Raw genomic sequence first — 17,487 nt, 5'->3', positions numbered from 1 at the left:
CAATGTAATGTTGTGATAATGCGCTATATAAATAAAATTGCATTGCATTGCATTGCATTGTTGAAATTCTTTAGATAGCAGGTCTTACTAATCATTCAAAAGAAATTGTGACGTCCCCCAAATCAACATGTCGACATTATACTTACACTCTTCCCAACATCACGCATTTCAGAGATACTTACAAGCTGCAGGTAGCTAGATGCTACGGCCATGTACTATTCAATACTCCACTTAAGCACAGGGAAACAGCATTTATCTCATTGTAAAGTTGAAAATATCTCTCACACCCTCATCCTCATTGGTCCCCAATTACTGTCGCTCAAACCGGTATGAATTGCAAAGGAACTCTTCAGCAAAAATCACAATAGCCCCGCTATTAAAGAAGTGACAGTTTCCTTAACCGTAACACACCCACCGATAACTTACAGCTCCTTAAATTATAGCACTACAACCCCTAATCATGTAGAATTGCCGTAAGCGATTTTCTATTATATTCCAAAAACAGACCTGGGCTGCAATGAGTGCAACGTTCTTTGATCTCGAGGTGCTTTTCCTGCCGTGTCATGGCAGGAAATCACCTTCGGTCTATAATCTGCAGCTCATGCTAAGAGGCACTACCAAGCGATCATGTGACTCCCGTGGAAAGTGTGTTTAAGAGCAGAGTGACTACCAAATGCAGGTGACTATGGAGAATCATAGTCTAAGCTATGACGTGCCAATAAGAATGATGATGGATTTTAACATTCGTTCATACGTAAAACGGCGATATGTATGAAGTCAGCTTATGATGAATTATTAAACACATTACAATACATGTGAAGTTTTAAATGTCATCTAGCTGCATTGTGTAACTGGCTGATTAAGCAGGGACCTGTGCTCTGAATTAGCAGAATTATTTTGAATGCGGGGGTGGTATGGTGGTGCAGTGGTTAGCACTGTTGCCTCACACCTCTGGGACCCGGGTTCGAGTCTCCGCCTGGGTCACATGTGTATGGAGTTTGCATGTTCTCCCCATGTCGTCGTGGGGTTTCCTCTGGGTACTCCGGTTTCCCCCCACAGTCCAAAAACGTGCTGAGGCTAATTGGACTTGCTAAATTGCCCGTGGGTGTGCATGTGTGCATGACTGGTGTGTGAGTGTGCCCTGCAATGGGCTGGCCCCCCATCCTGGGTTGTTCCCTGCCTCGTGCCCATTGTTTCCGGGATAGGCTCCGGACCCCCCGCAACCCTGTAGGATAAGCGGTTTGGAAAATGGATGGATGGTTTTGAATGCAGTCTGAGCTCACAATGCTGGATGTTTCCCTCATCCCCCCCTTACCTGTACTGTATTGTTTCAGAGGTTGTGGAGGCTCTCAGTTTTGTCATAAGAATCCTCACAATGTTGAACAGGAAAACAAAATTTATCTAGGGGAGGAAAACACACTCGTTTTAGCAGGATGTATAATTCACATGGATGCCAGACTTAAGTTGTGCATTGTACATTTAGGTGAGAGTCAGGGATTTTTCCAGTGTTTTCAAACTACCGTGATAAGCCTGTAATTTCCCCAGAAAGCCCTGTGCTGATGTTCACTCAGTATTCAGAGGATTAGAATGGTTTAACCCATCCTCTGTGGCATGCACTCAGGGCAAGTTTTCTGTTGGACATTTTACAGCTATCCAGAAGTGTTGGGAAATGGGCAGTGTGGCAGAGGATGGACACACAAACACACACACACACACACACACACACACACACACACAGTCTAGGCTCTGTGTCATTGTTTCTGGTTGATGACACATAGAGAGAGGAAAAGAAAACCCTGAGATCAGATCGAAGGGCTCTTCAGTACAAAAGGAAGACATTTTAATGATGGCTGTCCTGAAACTTTTGGGTTTGTGTGTATTTTAGACAAGAAATCAACCAGAAATCAAACCAGTAATTCTGCACCAAACAGGGTGGAACGTTTGTAACCCTGTGATGTAGTACCGTTTGTTTCCAAGGCTTTGGCCTGAAGATCTGTACATGTGCAAAGCCCTTAGATCTTTTACACACAAACAATGCTGTTTGCTTGGCTTAACTCCCATCCCATTGCTTCCTAAATAAGCCCAATGTTTCTTTTAACTATGACTTATGAAATGCTTCTGTTTATTTTTGTTTTAATTTTTAGCCCCCCCATGTGTGACGGGACACTACAAAATTAGCCAGCCTTGCTGAACTCAGCTGTATTTGCACATGCAGTTGTCCTTGTACAGTAACATTCCCAGGCGCTTTTCGGAAAACAATAACTTAATGAAGCTGCATTATATGACTAATGCATCAGATCACTCAGGTGTTATATATTATTAATACGTTAGAGCACTGGGGAGTTTTTAATGCATACACGCCCCTTCTGTAAGACAGGATTGGGAAGGACATTAACCCAGGAGAGCATCATGGGATTAAAACCAGAGTATTCAGCCTCTTCAGTCTTCGCTCTGTTCATGGTTCCCCGTACATTTAAAAGCGCCCCAAAAATACACAACTTTTCTCAAATATTTCTTCACAGAAAATCGCCGTGTGGCGTGGAGCCCCACTGCCTGTGCTCCTCTCAGAGTGTACTGCGTCGTACGCCCTGCCATCGCTCGATCCTTTCCTGAAACTGCCCAGGGAATCGTGATAGCGCACGATGAGAAGGCAGCTGCGTCTCCAGAATCACGCGGGAGTTCCGGAATCCTCAGGAGGGACCGCAGCTTGACGTGGCGTCGGTTGTGGGAAATGCGCGCCTAATCGCAGGCTCGCTGGGATGCGATTATGCATGTGCTAACACGCAGTAGCGCATCTTCAAACTGCATCCCTGATTTTAAGGCATTAAAAGGGCACGTAGCTATCAACTTGAGACAGATGGATCTTCAAACCGTTTGCCAAACACTGGGCCACTATATCCACCATCTAATTCTAAAAGCCAAAATGGGTTGATTCTATTCATTCATGCCACTTGTCAAGGGACAGAAAGTCTTTTAAGGTCTGCATCTTTTAAGCTTTTAGTGGAAGTTACCATAAAAGCTTTTTTAACCACAACAATAATATAAAATAGTTCTTCACAAAACGATGATTATTCAGTACTGGGTTCTACACTGTTACATTTTCAGGTAGTACATGTTTCCTACGCCGTACATTCTACCTTATATGTATTTTTTTTTTTTACTTACCAGAAGCACAAGTATTACTGGTCCTTGATATATGTAGTCAATATACTTTCCAGGTTCTTTCCCGAACCAACATCTGTAAATAAAATAAACGTAAGTGTCACTTTGCGTAATAACCCAGCTACATTTAGAGAGAGAGAGAGAGACACAGAGAGAGAGATGCAGTAGAGAGAGAGAGAGATGCAGTAGAACATAAAAATTGGTCCTGCATTTGGCCTCCAGTGCCACAGACCTCATATTACAGTGGTACCACAGAGGTACTGGTCTTTATTGCAGGGGGGGCAAATGTTTCAAACACAATGGACCTTATATGATTTGTAATGCAATATTTATAGCTAAAACTGTCACTCCATTCATGGCTACTGTCCCTAGACATGGACATTGAGTACAGCTGTGTGTGTGTGTGTGTGTGTGTGTGAGTGTGTGTACACATAGATACACCATACACACCTAAATGAAAGGACATCTTATGAATGTAATAATATGCATCATATTTCGAGTCAATGGAGCAAATGCAGGATATGTATTTTGTATCTGTGTTCTGTATCGTGGTGTCCTGTACTTCTGTTCTGTATCTGTGTTCTGTATCGTGGTGTCCTGTACTTCTGTTCTGTATCTGTGTTCCGTATGGTGGTGTCCTGTATTTCTGTTCTGTATCTGTGTTCCGTATGGTGGTGTCCTGTATTTCTGTTCTGTATCTGTGTTCCGTATGGTGGTGTCCTGTACTTCTGTTCTGTATCTGTGTTCCGTATGGTGGTGTCCTGTACTTCTGTTCTGTATCTGTGTTCCGTATGGTGGTGTCCTGTACTTCTGTTCTGTATCTGTGTTCCGTATGGTGGTGTCCTGTACTTCTGTTCTGTATCTGTGTTCCGTATGGTGGTGTCCTGTATTTCTGTTCTGTATCTGTGTTCCGTATCGTGGTGTTCTGTATTTCTGTTCTGTATCGTGGTGTTCTGTATTTCTGTTCTGTATCGTGGTGTCCTGTATCGTGGTGTTCTGTATTTCTGTTCTGTATCTGTGTTCTGTATTGTGGTGTTCTGTATTTCTGTTCTGTATCGTGGTGTTCTGTATTTCTGTTCTGTGTTGCGTCCTGTATTTGTGATCTGCATATGTGTTCTGTATTGTGGTGTCTTGTACTTGTGTTCTGTGTTGCGTCCTGTATTTGTGTTTTGTATATGTGTTCTGTATTTGAGTTCTGTATATGTGCCCTGTATTTCTGTCCTGTATTTGTAATCTGTGTTCTGTATTGTGGTGTCCTGCATTGTGTCCTGTATTTGTGTTCCGTAATGTGGTGCCCTGTATTGTGGTGTTTTATATGTGTGCCCTATATTTGTGTTCTGTGTTGCGCCCTGTATTTTTGTTTTGAATATGTGTCCTGTATATGTGTTCTGTATATCTGCCCTGTATTTGTAATCTGTGTTCTGTATTGTGGTGTCTTGTACTTGTGTTCTTGTGTTGCGTCCTGTATTTGTGTTTTGTATATGTGTTTTGTATTTGAGTTCTGTATATGTGTTCTGTATTCCATCCATCCATCCATTTTCCAAACCGCTTATCCTATTGGGTCGCGGGGGGTCCGGAGCCTATCCCGGAATCAATGGGCACGAGGCAGGGAACAACCCAGGATGGGGGGCCAGCCCATCGCAGGGCACACTCACACACCATTCACTCACACATGCACACCTATGGGCAATTCAGCAACTCCAATTAGCCTCAGCATGTTTTTGGACTGTGGGGGGAAACCGGAGTACCCGGAGAAAACCCCACGACGACACGGGGAGAACATGCAAACTCCGCACACATGTGACCCAGGCGGAGACTTGAACCCGGGTCCCAGAGGTGTGAGGCGACAGTGCTAACCACTGCACCACCATGCCGCCCCGTGTTCTGTATTCATGTTCTGTATATGTGCCCTGTATTTCTGTCCTGTATTTGTGATCTGCATCTGTGTTCTGTATTGTGGTGTCTTGTACTTGTGTTCTGTGTTGCGTCCTGTATTTGTGTTCTGTATATGTGCCCTGTATTTCTGTCCTGTATTTGTAATCTGTGTTCTGTATTGTGGTGTCCTGTGTTGGTGTCCTGTGTTGGTGTCCTGTGTTGGTGTTCTTCCTGAGGCAGCCGGATGAAATAGGATGAAACAATCGGAACCAAGGTTAGACAGACACCTCAAGGTCAATGAGGGAATTTAAGCATGAAGCACCAGGAAGCCTAAATTGGGAGGTGCAAGACTTAAGGAGAGATGAAAGGGCAGAGTGTAACATTGTGTCTAGAATGAAAATGCACTAAAAAGTTCTTCATCGTGTCTTCACATTGCACCCCCAAAGGAACCAGAACTCGGCAGTAAGATATTTAAAAAAAAATTTGAATGACAAGTGTGTCTGACAGATGACATGGTAGCAACACACTCAGTTCTGTGTAAGGCCGTATTTTCAATCTATCAATGTATCACTGAAGACTGCTTGAACAATGAGAAGAAAGGACACTAAATCAATTCCTTAGAATTATGCAGGAATTAGCCCTCAATGTGCCTTTCTCATTCAGAGCAAACACATCAGTAATGATAATATATCAGGAACAATGAGGGCAGATTTGTAAGAAACAACTCAGCAGCACACGCTGGATGGCACAGCAAGGTGGAGATAAAATAAACGTGATCTGCTTCACTGGAAATTTCTGGGACTGGGTGTTAATAAGGACACGGCATATAAATTTGTCTTCCAAATGAACAAATCAGGTGTCAAATGTTTATTCAAATGAAGGAATGCGAACTATTTCTTTGTTAAAAGACTTTTTAATCTTATGTTTGTTCCGGTCACCTGGAACCTATCCCAGGCAGGACAGGGAACAAGGCTGGGAACATCCTGGACGGGATGCCAGTCAGCCGCAGTGCACAAGGCTGGGGACACCCTGGATGGGACGCCAGTCCATCGCAGTGCACAAGGCTGGGGACACCCTGGATGGGACGCCAGTCCATCGCAGTGCACATGTATGGTAATATTCTATATCCAATTTAGAGATGCAGTTAGCCGAAATGCATGTCTTTGGACTATGGGAGAATGTGTAAACTAATGCACAGAGAAGGGCTTCAAACCCCGAGTTCTGGATGTCTGAGATACCGTGCCACCTTTAAGAGATTTATTTACGTTCAAAATTAAAATGAATCCTACATGCTATTACATACACTGCATTATTTTCTGGATGAATTCCAAACGTGTGACATCCATTTGTCATCTTTTCATGTAATATAACTACAACCAGTTATAAACATGATCTGGGTTGTTTTTGTTTTTCAAATTATAATTTTTTTATTGCGTTGATCTTTTGGTTCTGTTGATTTACAAGGCTGATGTGGCGCATCTGGGGACGACAGATGGTATTGTGATGAAGCAATCTCTCTAAAAATGGTCAAAGAAGGAATTCCACTGGGGGTAAAGGTCAGGGAGCAAAGACATAACCCCATACATGGTACATGAGTAAACTGGCAAAATCAAGAGCTTTATATATAGCAGACTGCTAATATAGAAGCATATATCTGTTACGAATTAATTTGCTGCCTAACATGTGCTGTGCGGGTTTTAGATTCCCTGCAGTCAAAAGCTAAAAATACAGCAGTATTTTTAAGGTATAAAACGTCACTGTGGAGAAACACCTCCTTTCTCGCATCAGGTGGTCACACATGAAATACCCAAAGCGCATATTAGCCCAGAGATGCTGACTGATGCTCTGTCATATACAGAGCTGGTTATGCAAAACCCAGGAACGCTGGAGGTTTTCCGGCTAAATTGGCACAAAAATGCACCGATACTGGATTAGGTTTTAGGTTTATCGCCTTGCGTTTTTGGGATTATTTGCCTGATCACATTAATAAAATGATTAATAAAATGATTTGGTACTCTACAGTAGGATGTATGTCTTCACATAAGCATACTGTAACTAATTTTAAATATTTATCAATTTGACCTAAACCCTGAGCCCCCTTTGAAGTTATTTGTTTAAACGTATCTAGTGAATTGAGACACAACAAATGTCTTCATGTGTAGTCTGCAGTACAGAGGCATTCACTTACTGTTCATCCTCATTGTAGAGTTTTCCAATAGCCCAGGCCACAATGATTGGACATGGAATACCTGTGAGAGAACATGACAATATATGTTAAATTATACCTATCTGTTCCTCAGCTAACAAAAGGAAATTCTCCAAAAATATATATATATATATATATATATATATATATACATATATAATCCCTGTTGAGTGAAGTTGGACAAGAACCCTTAGCCTAAGCTTCCAATGAGTGGCCAGTCATGAATGCAAGATAGTTCTGCTTACAAGCACCATACAGTACAAACACTGCTTAAAATCCGGCATCAGAAAATGTCTTCAAATAAATATCGCCCAAGAGAATCGAGCAGGAACTAAGTCTACTTTCAAAGTAGAGAACAGACCAGCCAGGAGCAACAAGAGAAGCCAATGGAATAATCAGTAATGAGACGTGAAGTTAGCGAAAGGATGACCTTAGCTTGGGTGTTAGCGGAAGAGGCTATGAGTCTGTGGGGAACTATGAGGACTGTTCTCAGTCGCCTGTACCCTTGCGTATTATCCTTGTTATTACATTATTCAGTTCATGAATCAGCTGTAATGCAATTCACAGTATGATGCGACATGTACAGCAATCAAATACATCGTTTATAATTCACTATAAGTATAGATACTGTTGTGTGGTTCTGTCTTACATGTTGATAAATGAGCTTCGTTAGAGTCACTGTTTATACTCAGAAAGCCTTCCGGATTCTTTTATAGACCATCAGAGACAAATTAGCACTGTCAGTTATGACAGACATTTATGTTAGACTGTAAAGTGTCTTCTCCGTGTTTGGTGCCCAGAGATCTGTGGTCGAAAGCCGGGTTAAGCACGAGGGTCTCCGAAGGTGGATCCATGCAGTACTGGCTGCTGGCTCGCGAGTCGCCATGCCGACGTCTGTGACATGTTCCCACACAGAGACAATGCGATGGCAGCTCCGGTATAAATACCGGTGACTCAAAGCAATTCTTCCTGTCACGGCAATGCAGAGGAATATTCCGGAAGCTCTCCCAGCCAGCAAAACACTGTCTGTCACTCTCAGCATGGTGAATTTTCTCAGCGTTTACTTTTATTAATTTTCACATGCTGAGAGCGGGTCACGGACATGTACCCTGGAAAGCAGCAAACCCAATTTTCATGTCTATGACAGCTGCATATTACGAAATGAATTATTATTTTACTCTGCATTGGCATCTTCTGTTTCTTTGACAGCCAGCACTATATATACACATATACACATAAATCACTTCCACATGTGAGTCAGGCGCTGATACGAGCCTCACACTTCAGCTCAACATAAGCATATCTAATTCACACAGTCACACACAGACTGAAAAGCACCTCAATCAGGGATCTTTAAAGACTGTTCCTCATCATTTGGCGACAGCACTAATCATAGGTATGGAAAATTTGCACGCACTGCTTTTCAGTCTCATCAAAACCCTTCTTCTAAAACACAAGCATTTACAGGTAAAATGAATTAAAAGCCATCTAGCTTATGTTACAGCAGTCGGGAGATTTCCGGCGCTGCAACGTCAGCTGTAGAGCTAATTATACATTGTGTAGGAATACTGCAAAAAGCAAATGTAACAGATACTTACACCAACCAATGAAAAGGAAAACCCACTTCCTAAGCTTGTCAGTCGAGTACGTCATCACTATGGCTGTATGAAGGTAGCATCCTTCCACGAACATCCAGAAGAAGTTGGTCACCACAAAATAATTATATATTGTCGTTATAAGGCGACACCAAGGCTGAAAAATAAAAGGGGAAGTGCAGTAGAGTGCAAAAGTCTTAAGCGACACTATGATGTCTGTCAAAGTGTGTTACTGTAGCTTGGCCGTTTCAAAACCTCTCTTAAAGTCACCCCACCATCTGCAGGAACCGTCCAATACACCCACGTGTTTTTTGAGCTGACCATTGGCACACCTCGTGTGACTAATAAATCCTTCACTGACTGTTCATTGGTTGTGAAACGTAAAGAACACACAGGATGGGTGAGAGGCCCCTGCGGAGAAGTTAAATTGGGAACTGAAGCAGTGTTCATCTAGCCATCCAAGAAGTTATCAGCCACATTTTGGAGAGCAGAAATTCTTGTTAGTTTTTGTTGCATTGCTCTTAATTTGCATATGTTTTAATGAGTTTTTTTTTCTACAATAAAATACACATACTGCCCAGATGAATAGCCTTAAACATTTTCTTTGGCTGCCTAAGACATTTGCACTGTAGTTTGCATAAATAAATGTGCATATAGCCAAAGTCTGATTATAATTTTCATATTATGCAAAAATTCATCTCAGTCGTAATGAATGAAAAAAGAAAACAAATTAAATGTCCGTTTCCCAAAAGTATCAGTGCCATGATTATGAATTAAATTGATTTTATTAGAATTTACTATCCTGCGTGTCACTACAAATTCCTTTGGGAAACATGGCCCAGTTTGATATAATGTAGCGCTGCATGTTTGGACATGCTAAACGCTTTGCAGATTGTTGTAGAGAGGCACTGCTCATTAAAATTACTTTCTTAAAACTGAGCATAAGATGGACAAACATGACCTGAAATGAGGCTGTTTGCTCGTTAGAGTCAGATCATTATTGCTAGTAGATATCCACATTTTTCACCCAGGGCTATTTATACCTTAAACAGAACAGCTCTTCAACACTGTCTAAAATCAAGACACTTATTCTATACTCTGGATCCCTTCAAAGAAGTCGCTGTTGTTGTTGGACACGAGACGTGAACGTTTGTATTAAATAACAGATTTTCTAATCCTGAGAGAATTGTGATAGAATGCAAAAGCACATTCACTCGGAAGCATTTTCATAATGGCATAACTTCAGTTGCAAAGACGCTGTGAGGTCGTGACTCATGCGATGTCAACAAGCTGTATGGTGAGTAGAGGGTGGGGGGGGGGGGCAGTACTCTGTCAGCTGTAAATTACATGCTGTCCAAAACCATCAACAACGGACAGCACGATGAAGCCGGGTGGCACGAGCGTCAGACGGCGGAACATCAACTCAATGCGAAGTCTACATGCGGCAAACGGTGGAGGTACCTCGTTGCTCTCGTGAATATTGTGGTCGATCAGCTGCAGAAGGAACCACATTACGTTCCTCAAAATGAAGGTGGTGATCAGGTTCCAGTGGATAATGTTGCGTAGGCATCTAATGCTCCTTTACGGGGAGAAAAAAAAAGATAAATCAAAACATAGATCCGTTATTTTTCACTGCTCCACAACTTTCAGCTGCCCTCCGTTGTTGCTTCTCTTTGACGTGAAGCATCTCTTGGAGAATTCCTCTCACTCGGGGAACTATTCAGCCTGACATTAATAGTTCTACCCAGAAAGGCACATTTTGCCTCGAGCCTTTTGTGCTCTTTTGCACACTCAAAGTGGTTCTCTGATGCACGTTCCCAAACTGTAATCTTTGCTGAGGAACCTTTTCTAAGGTCCATAAGTTAACTAAAAACATCTCTGTTATTCATGTGCAAGTCTTTCTCGAGCTATAGCTCTGAACACTGGACCGTTAGATTTACGAAGCTTATGAGTATGACCACTTTAAACTTAATACATATACTAAGTACATTTCTAAATTTATCAAGTAATTATTCAAGAAGAAGTCCTTTTGATAACTATGTAAGTCTGTAATGTTAATATGCAAATCACATTTGGATTAAGCTATCTTTATTTTTTCTTGCAACCATGCAATTTTTCAGTTAGCTACACAAAAAAATGCTTCTACACTGGCGCATCTTAATTGCATGTTTAACACATATCTTAGCACCCAAAATAGATTGGATGAAAAACTTGCAGGTCCACCAGTCCAACAAAATCTAAGCTGCGTTACTTACTTTTAAAAGCTTAAGGTTACAGAGAGCCGTGGTAATTTTTCTTAATTTTTCTGTTCACAAAGCGTAGCCAAATTTGTAAACACAGGCTTGCGCAAGATGAACATTAGTACTGTACCCTTCAAGGACAAAACGCACAGCTCAGTATGGTCTTTGTATAGGTGGAACCTCTCTACTAGAGCTGACGGTTCATATTTGTTCTAACACAGGGACGGATTACGGACCGGGCCAGCGGGGCCACTGCCCAGGGGCCCTTGGGGTGCCCCAAACAATTTGCAACGCTTATCAACAATGTATTTTCGTTTGTCTATTTTAGAGGGTCTACATTTTTTGATCCTCTGCCTACAAGGGTCCCTGACCCTATAGGGAGGGCGTTTGGCTGCCAAGGGTGGTTGTGGTGGTGGTGCTGCTGGTGGTGGTGGGGGGGAGGGGGGCCCTCGCGAACGTTTTGCCCAGGGGCCCACACAACCCATAATCCGTCCCTGTTCTTCCATCATCTCCCAGCTCCCAGTTTTACTTACACAAAGATGTTATGCGGACAGAACGAAAAATGATTGGTTCAGAGAGATAACCAATGAAATAGTAGGGGAGGTGGGGCTAAGCAGCTAGTGGAGGCGGGACCAAGACATATGATTGGCTGATACTAGTTGCTTGAACCAACCTACTCTACAATATGATTAGTTATTTCTCTGAACCAATCATTTCTCGTTCTGCCCTCGGAGCATTATTGTGCAAGTAAAACTCCAATGAGTCATCTCCTAGGGATATGGACTGGTGAGCAATTGCCTATGACAGAATTAATTTCGCTACCTTACTCTGATCCTACATGCTCTTCAGAATGAAGCAATGCATTTTTAATTTGAAAACTTGATTACTGGAACCAATACCACTGATTCACAAGTGACTTTATTGTCAGTTCTGGGTAGTGGTAACGTTAACACTTTCAGGTTTTGATCTAAGTTGCCAGAACATTTGTGCAGTATCAGATGAGGGTTTCTCTCTGAGGAGCCACTGGTCTGGCCTGGCACTTTAAAGGATGCTCTCCGACAGGGTGTTAACATTAGTCAATGAACAAATGAACTGACAAATACATTTGCTGCCGTTGCCTCTTTCAAATGTCAAGTCAAAAGTATCATTACTGTCAGCTCAGTACAGTGATACGTGAATCATACAGAAAGATTGGATGATGAAATTTCGTTCCTCTTGGTCATAGCCCAAAAACAGTAATGAATATTATTTAAATATGTATAATATATGAAACATAAGATACGTCGAGACACAGTACAGCAAAATTCAACAAGGCAGTAAAATCTAGGTATGAGAATTCAAGACATATAGTTAAAATATATAGTTAAAAATGCCCTTGTGATTTGCAGTTAATTATGTACAACAGACTCGTATCAGTGACTGAAAGTGGCATGTTTGTACTGTAAGAGCACCACCTGACGCTTGTTTCTTAATCCGGTCCTCAGGGACCAACAGACTGTCCACGTTTCTGCTCCCTCTAGGGAGCAGAGAGGGAGCAGAAATGTGGACTGTCTGGCACAGAGCTGGGAGGGAGCAAAAATGTGGACTGTCTGGCACAGAGCTGGGAGGGAGCAGAAATGTGGACTGTCTGGCACAGAGCTGGGAGGGAGCAGAAATGTGGACTGTCTGGCACAGAGCTGGGAGGGAGCAGAAATGTGGACTGTCTGGCACAGAGCTGGGAGGGAGCAGAAATGTGGACTGACTGGCACAGAGCTGGGAGGGAGCAGAAATGTGGACTGACTGGCACAGAGCTGGGAGGGAGCAGAAATGTGGACTGTCTGGCACAGAGCTGGGAGGGAGCAAAAACACGGACCACACTAGGGGTCCCCGAGGACCGGTTGGGAAACATGAAACTAATATAGGGTTGTACTCACCGCAAGCACAGGAAAAGAATGAAGGCCACAACAAGAGCTCCAACGGATATGCAGTGACCTAAGTAGTTGATGATGAGAGCAATCTTGTAGTGCATGGGGTACTTCCTCTGACGGTCATTTGGCGACAAATGAAAAGGGAAAACAGTTTAAGCTTAATGTACATATCCTGGGTGACGTAATATGCAACACATCAATCACAAACATCCTATATCCTGGCAAATAGTCAAATACTCTTACAAACATGTTAGAAACAAAAGAAGAGAGGCACAAGAAAAGATCTCCTGACTACTTTCCAAAAAGAAATTCGTATTAGAGAGTTTTCCCTGATGTCTGGTGTATTCTTTTACTTAAATGTGTGGGAAATTGAGTTCTGTGCCATTTTCTGAACACCCTGTCCTTCACAGCTTTGCGTACTTGGCACAAACAACCAAAAGTATATTCAGCATGACTTTGTTTATCTGTAACAATTTGCTATTATTAACAAATGCAGATCTCGGGAAAAAAAATTCTAAAGATCATGTTTATATAATAAATTAGCAGAATGTTTAACGCAATGAATGAGAAAAATGGAAAAAATCAAAGCTCTATGTGTTGAGTGATGCATCTTTGTGAACTGAGCTACTGGACGTGACTGAACGGGGCGGAAAGAAACCTTCTCCTCCAAGATGGGTTCACAGCCGGAGTAGTTACTCTTAAAAGCCCAAGTGCCGTTCTCCATGCATTCCCGGTAGGCATTTCCTGGAAGATGGAAAATTATCATAAATTCATAGAGACCGCAGAAAGCCACCAGGCATTGTTATCTCGTCCTGGCACATTTTCTTTGGTTATCAATAGACAAGCAGAGCATTCCTGAATGGCTTTTTCAGCGACCTTTCACAAATCAAGCAGTCCATCTGCCTCAAACTGCGCAGCATTTAAATCGACCTTGAAAGGAGAAACATTTGAACGCAGAGCCCTACAGTATACAGACAAATAATATTGCTTAATTTATTACACTGTGTCTTTTTACATTGGAGTGGAATACTTCAGTTTTAATTTCTGGCACCTGAAGAATGATACATCAAACTCGGGGGGGTCGGGACAGATTACGGACCGGGCCAGCGGGGCCGCTGCCCAGGGGCCCTTGGGGTGCAGGGGGCCCGTGGGGCCCCTAGCCCAGAACAATTTGCAACGCTTATCAACAATGTATTTTCGTTTGTCTATTTTAGAGGGCCTACATTCTTTGATCCTCTGCCTACAAGGGCCCCTGACCCTATAGGGAGGGCGGGGGGTGCAAGAATCTGTGTTTGACTTTTTATTTCACAATAGTTTAAATGTATTATTTCAGATACATTATGTTTTCAGCAGACTGCAGTTCAATTAGGAGATTTTCCAGATACAATGCAGATACATCTTGTCACCAACAAAAGAAAGGAACGTATCCATTCATTCAGCACCTAAAGGTGATCTGTTACTCACAATGGTTTTTAAAAATGTTAACTGTTAAAAACATCGCTGCTTCATTAGGTCATGTTATGTTCCCAGACACACTCTGGAAGAATGTTGATTGCTTTTTTAGAAACTGTAATCAAACCTCAGGTTCGTTTCACCCGCCTACGGAAATTTAAAGAAGAAAATTAATGGGAGGTATTTACACAGACTCCCGAAATGATTTGCTTACCTTTAAAAGCTCTTTCTGTAATCGTAATTAAAATAAACGATTACCGACTTTCCCCCTCGATTTTTGTTGGCTTTATCCCCTTTTTCCAAGAACACTTGCAAAAACATTATGTCATTTAAAAAATCCTCAAATCCCGTTCTACATATCTACATGTCCTGCACAGCATTATAGGAAATTTAAATTTCTAATTATCAAGACCCAGTAAAAAGCTGCAATACACAAGGCCAGAGTTTAGTGCTCTGCAACATGTTGCCTGATGGGTAGCTTCGGTCAAGGTGGGATTAGGGATCACAGCCATTAGGAAATTGAACAAGGATCCTGAAAAACAGACAAAAATCACCCTTATCAGTTTTCATTCTACTATTTATAACTCTGTTAATACGTAATCCTAGACAGTACACTTCGATAAGCTCGACCTTATGACGTTACGCTGAACACGTGATCGAAAGCAAAGTGGGCGTGTCCTAACCAAGTGCTTCGGGGTCATCTGGGATTTGACACTAATTAGCACATGATTACACAGTAATAAAGCACCTTGAACTGCAGGCATCCTACAATTTCATAGATGGGGCTGGATGGGGGATGATGAATGAACAGCTAGTAGATCGGCTTTCTGTTTATGCAATCTAAATGATAGATCGCTCAGCAAAGTGATATTTAATTACTTTTATTGTTTCTTTCGACCCACATAAAGTGACCCCCTTCACCTCTCCTGCCATTATGTTTAACGCATTTAATTAGCATTAAACCCTGAACCACTTTTATTACTGAAGCTTACCGAGCGAAATGTTAGTTTTACCGACATATTTGAACAGACAATAGATCTGTCTCTTTGCACCTCGAGTTCTCTCTCGGAAACACAGCCATGAAATAAACGAGGAGTCACTTCTCACACAAGTGCCGAGAGCTCTGCTACGGAGTATATACAGCACAGGCAACCCTTTGGCAGAGAACACAGGTTCGAGGAGTGTCAGGTATAGTTATTAGCAGGCGAAAGGCCTGCCTTTGCATTAAATTCTAGTTGCATTTCACATTCTGAACAGTAAATCGTTTTTTGACCACATCCTACTTGTAAATTGCTTGTTGTTTTAACTTTGTCTTCAAGAACCGTTTAGCGGAAAGTGATAAAACACTGATTCAGATGAAAAATTGGTTGGCAGTGATCTGGAAAAAAGATTAAATAAAGCAGTCACGTCTTGATTGCAATTCCGCTGGTTGCAGCTGAAGGAAGTGCTTAAAATGACAGGGAATTTGTTCGTCTTCCAGCGAACAAGATAAGTATGGTAATGGTAATATTCTTCTGGAAAGAGATGCTATTGTACCATGAGGCATTATTCTCCTGTAAACAGTCATAACCCCCACTTAGTGCTAAGATCAGACAGGCTCATTCGTCATGCATGCTATTCAAGCATCAAACGCACAAAAGCCATAAAGGAACCCTTGTTAGATCTCATAAGGTGGAGCTTTTATCGCTCCATGTAAAATTAAACAACTTCCCCTCCATCTGTCACAGTCACTGCTTGTTCACGGCAGCACCGGCGCATTTGCAGGCTCGTCGCATTTTGCGGCGTGTGAGGGAAATCGCTTAGGCGGACGGACGACGTTCCAGCCCTAAATTCACAGTTGGACTGCTTGCCACAGGAATTAATATGCATGTAATAGGGGGGTAAAAAACGGTTAGGGGCTATTTATCGAGTATTTGAAAAGAGAACTTGTGCTACATTAAGATGACAGTACTAACGAAATATTTATAAAAAGCTGCCATTCAGACAATATCCACCTTGTCTTCTTACACAAAGGTTCTTTATTTAATTTAGCTAATGGAGTATCTGCTTAGTGTATTCTGGCTGCTTGTGTGATTATTTAAATGGGACATAGGTCCTATTTTTTTATATGTCTAAAATTAGTGCCTTGTAGGAGACACTGTTACACTGCTGGCGGAGCGATCACCGCCTTTCAAGAAACGTCGTAGAGAACAAACGTGTGAATGTGATGCTCTACATTAGTAGCAGGGCTAGTAGCTCAGTGCTGCATTAAAAAGGACATACATTTATGCAAAACACATATTTGTCATTTTTATCATTTAAATCCATATAGTCCTTTGAATGATTTTCATTGTAAAGTTTCAGTGAAGTATAATTAATCAGTCCATGGGATATTTATAATTCGCAAAGAAAAGGCACGTCATTTGGAGTTTAATGTTCACAAAAATATTTCACAGACACACAGCTTATCTTGGAAATTCACATTGCAATTAGTTTTTGATAGCAGAGCTGCTCGAACTTAGGCCTATTTTAAGCATAAGTGTAACAAATGCTAATATTATCCATTCATCCATTCTCCAAACCACTTAACCTACTGGGTCGCAGGGGGTCTGGAGCCTATCCCGGAAACAATGGGCACGAGGCAGGGAACAACCACGGATGGGGGCCAGCCCATCGCAGGGCACACTCACACACCATGCACTCACACATGCACACCTATGGGCAATTTAGCAAGTCCAATTAGCCTCAGCATGTTTTTGGACTGTGGGGGGAAACCGGAGTACCCGGAGGAAACCCCATGACGACACGGGGAGAACATGCAAACTCCGCACACATGTAACCCAGGCGGAGACTCGAACTCGGGTCCCAGAGGTGTGAGGCAACAGTGCTAACCACTGCACCACCATGCCGCCACTTATATAAAAAAATATGTTTTTTTAAATTATGCAAATGGATCATTCTAATTTTGAATTTAATTATATTATATCCTCTGATATCATTGTGCCCGATTGAAAGGAATTTCAATTCAATTTCAATTCAGTATTTGGCTGCAGAGCCGGCGATTAGTCAGG

General features: G+C 42.1%; 1 protein-coding gene across 5 annotated transcripts in view; it reads right to left on the bottom strand.

The window, feature by feature from the left end:
• LOC125740615 (corticotropin-releasing factor receptor 2) overlaps positions 1-17,487 on the bottom strand; it is a 49,409-nt gene that overhangs the window by 8,714 nt on the left and 23,208 nt on the right. For 4 of the 5 annotated variants that reach the window (XM_049012039.1, XM_049012041.1, XM_049012042.1 and 1 more), the window contains 7 exons: positions 13,644-13,729; positions 12,992-13,098; positions 10,300-10,417; positions 8,842-8,995; positions 7,226-7,286; positions 3,166-3,238; positions 1,316-1,401 (listed from right to left, as the gene is read on the bottom strand). In XM_049012039.1, coding sequence (XP_048867996.1) covers positions 1,316-1,401; positions 3,166-3,238; positions 7,226-7,286; positions 8,842-8,995; positions 10,300-10,417; positions 12,992-13,098; positions 13,644-13,729 — 685 coding nt within the window. Of the gene's footprint in view, positions 1-1,315; positions 1,402-3,165; positions 3,239-7,225; positions 7,287-8,841; positions 8,996-10,299; positions 10,418-12,991; positions 13,099-13,643; positions 13,730-14,651; positions 15,240-17,487 lie in introns of those variants that run through there. The other variant, XM_049012043.1, reaches the window with a different exon arrangement.

The sequence above is a fragment of the Brienomyrus brachyistius genome, chromosome 4 (assembly GCF_023856365.1).
Source record: "Brienomyrus brachyistius isolate T26 chromosome 4, BBRACH_0.4, whole genome shotgun sequence".
NCBI classification, from domain to species: domain Eukaryota; kingdom Metazoa; phylum Chordata; class Actinopteri; order Osteoglossiformes; family Mormyridae; genus Brienomyrus; species Brienomyrus brachyistius.
Note: the sequence above shows the minus strand (reverse complement) of the source record. Positions and strands in the feature narration are given on the sequence as shown.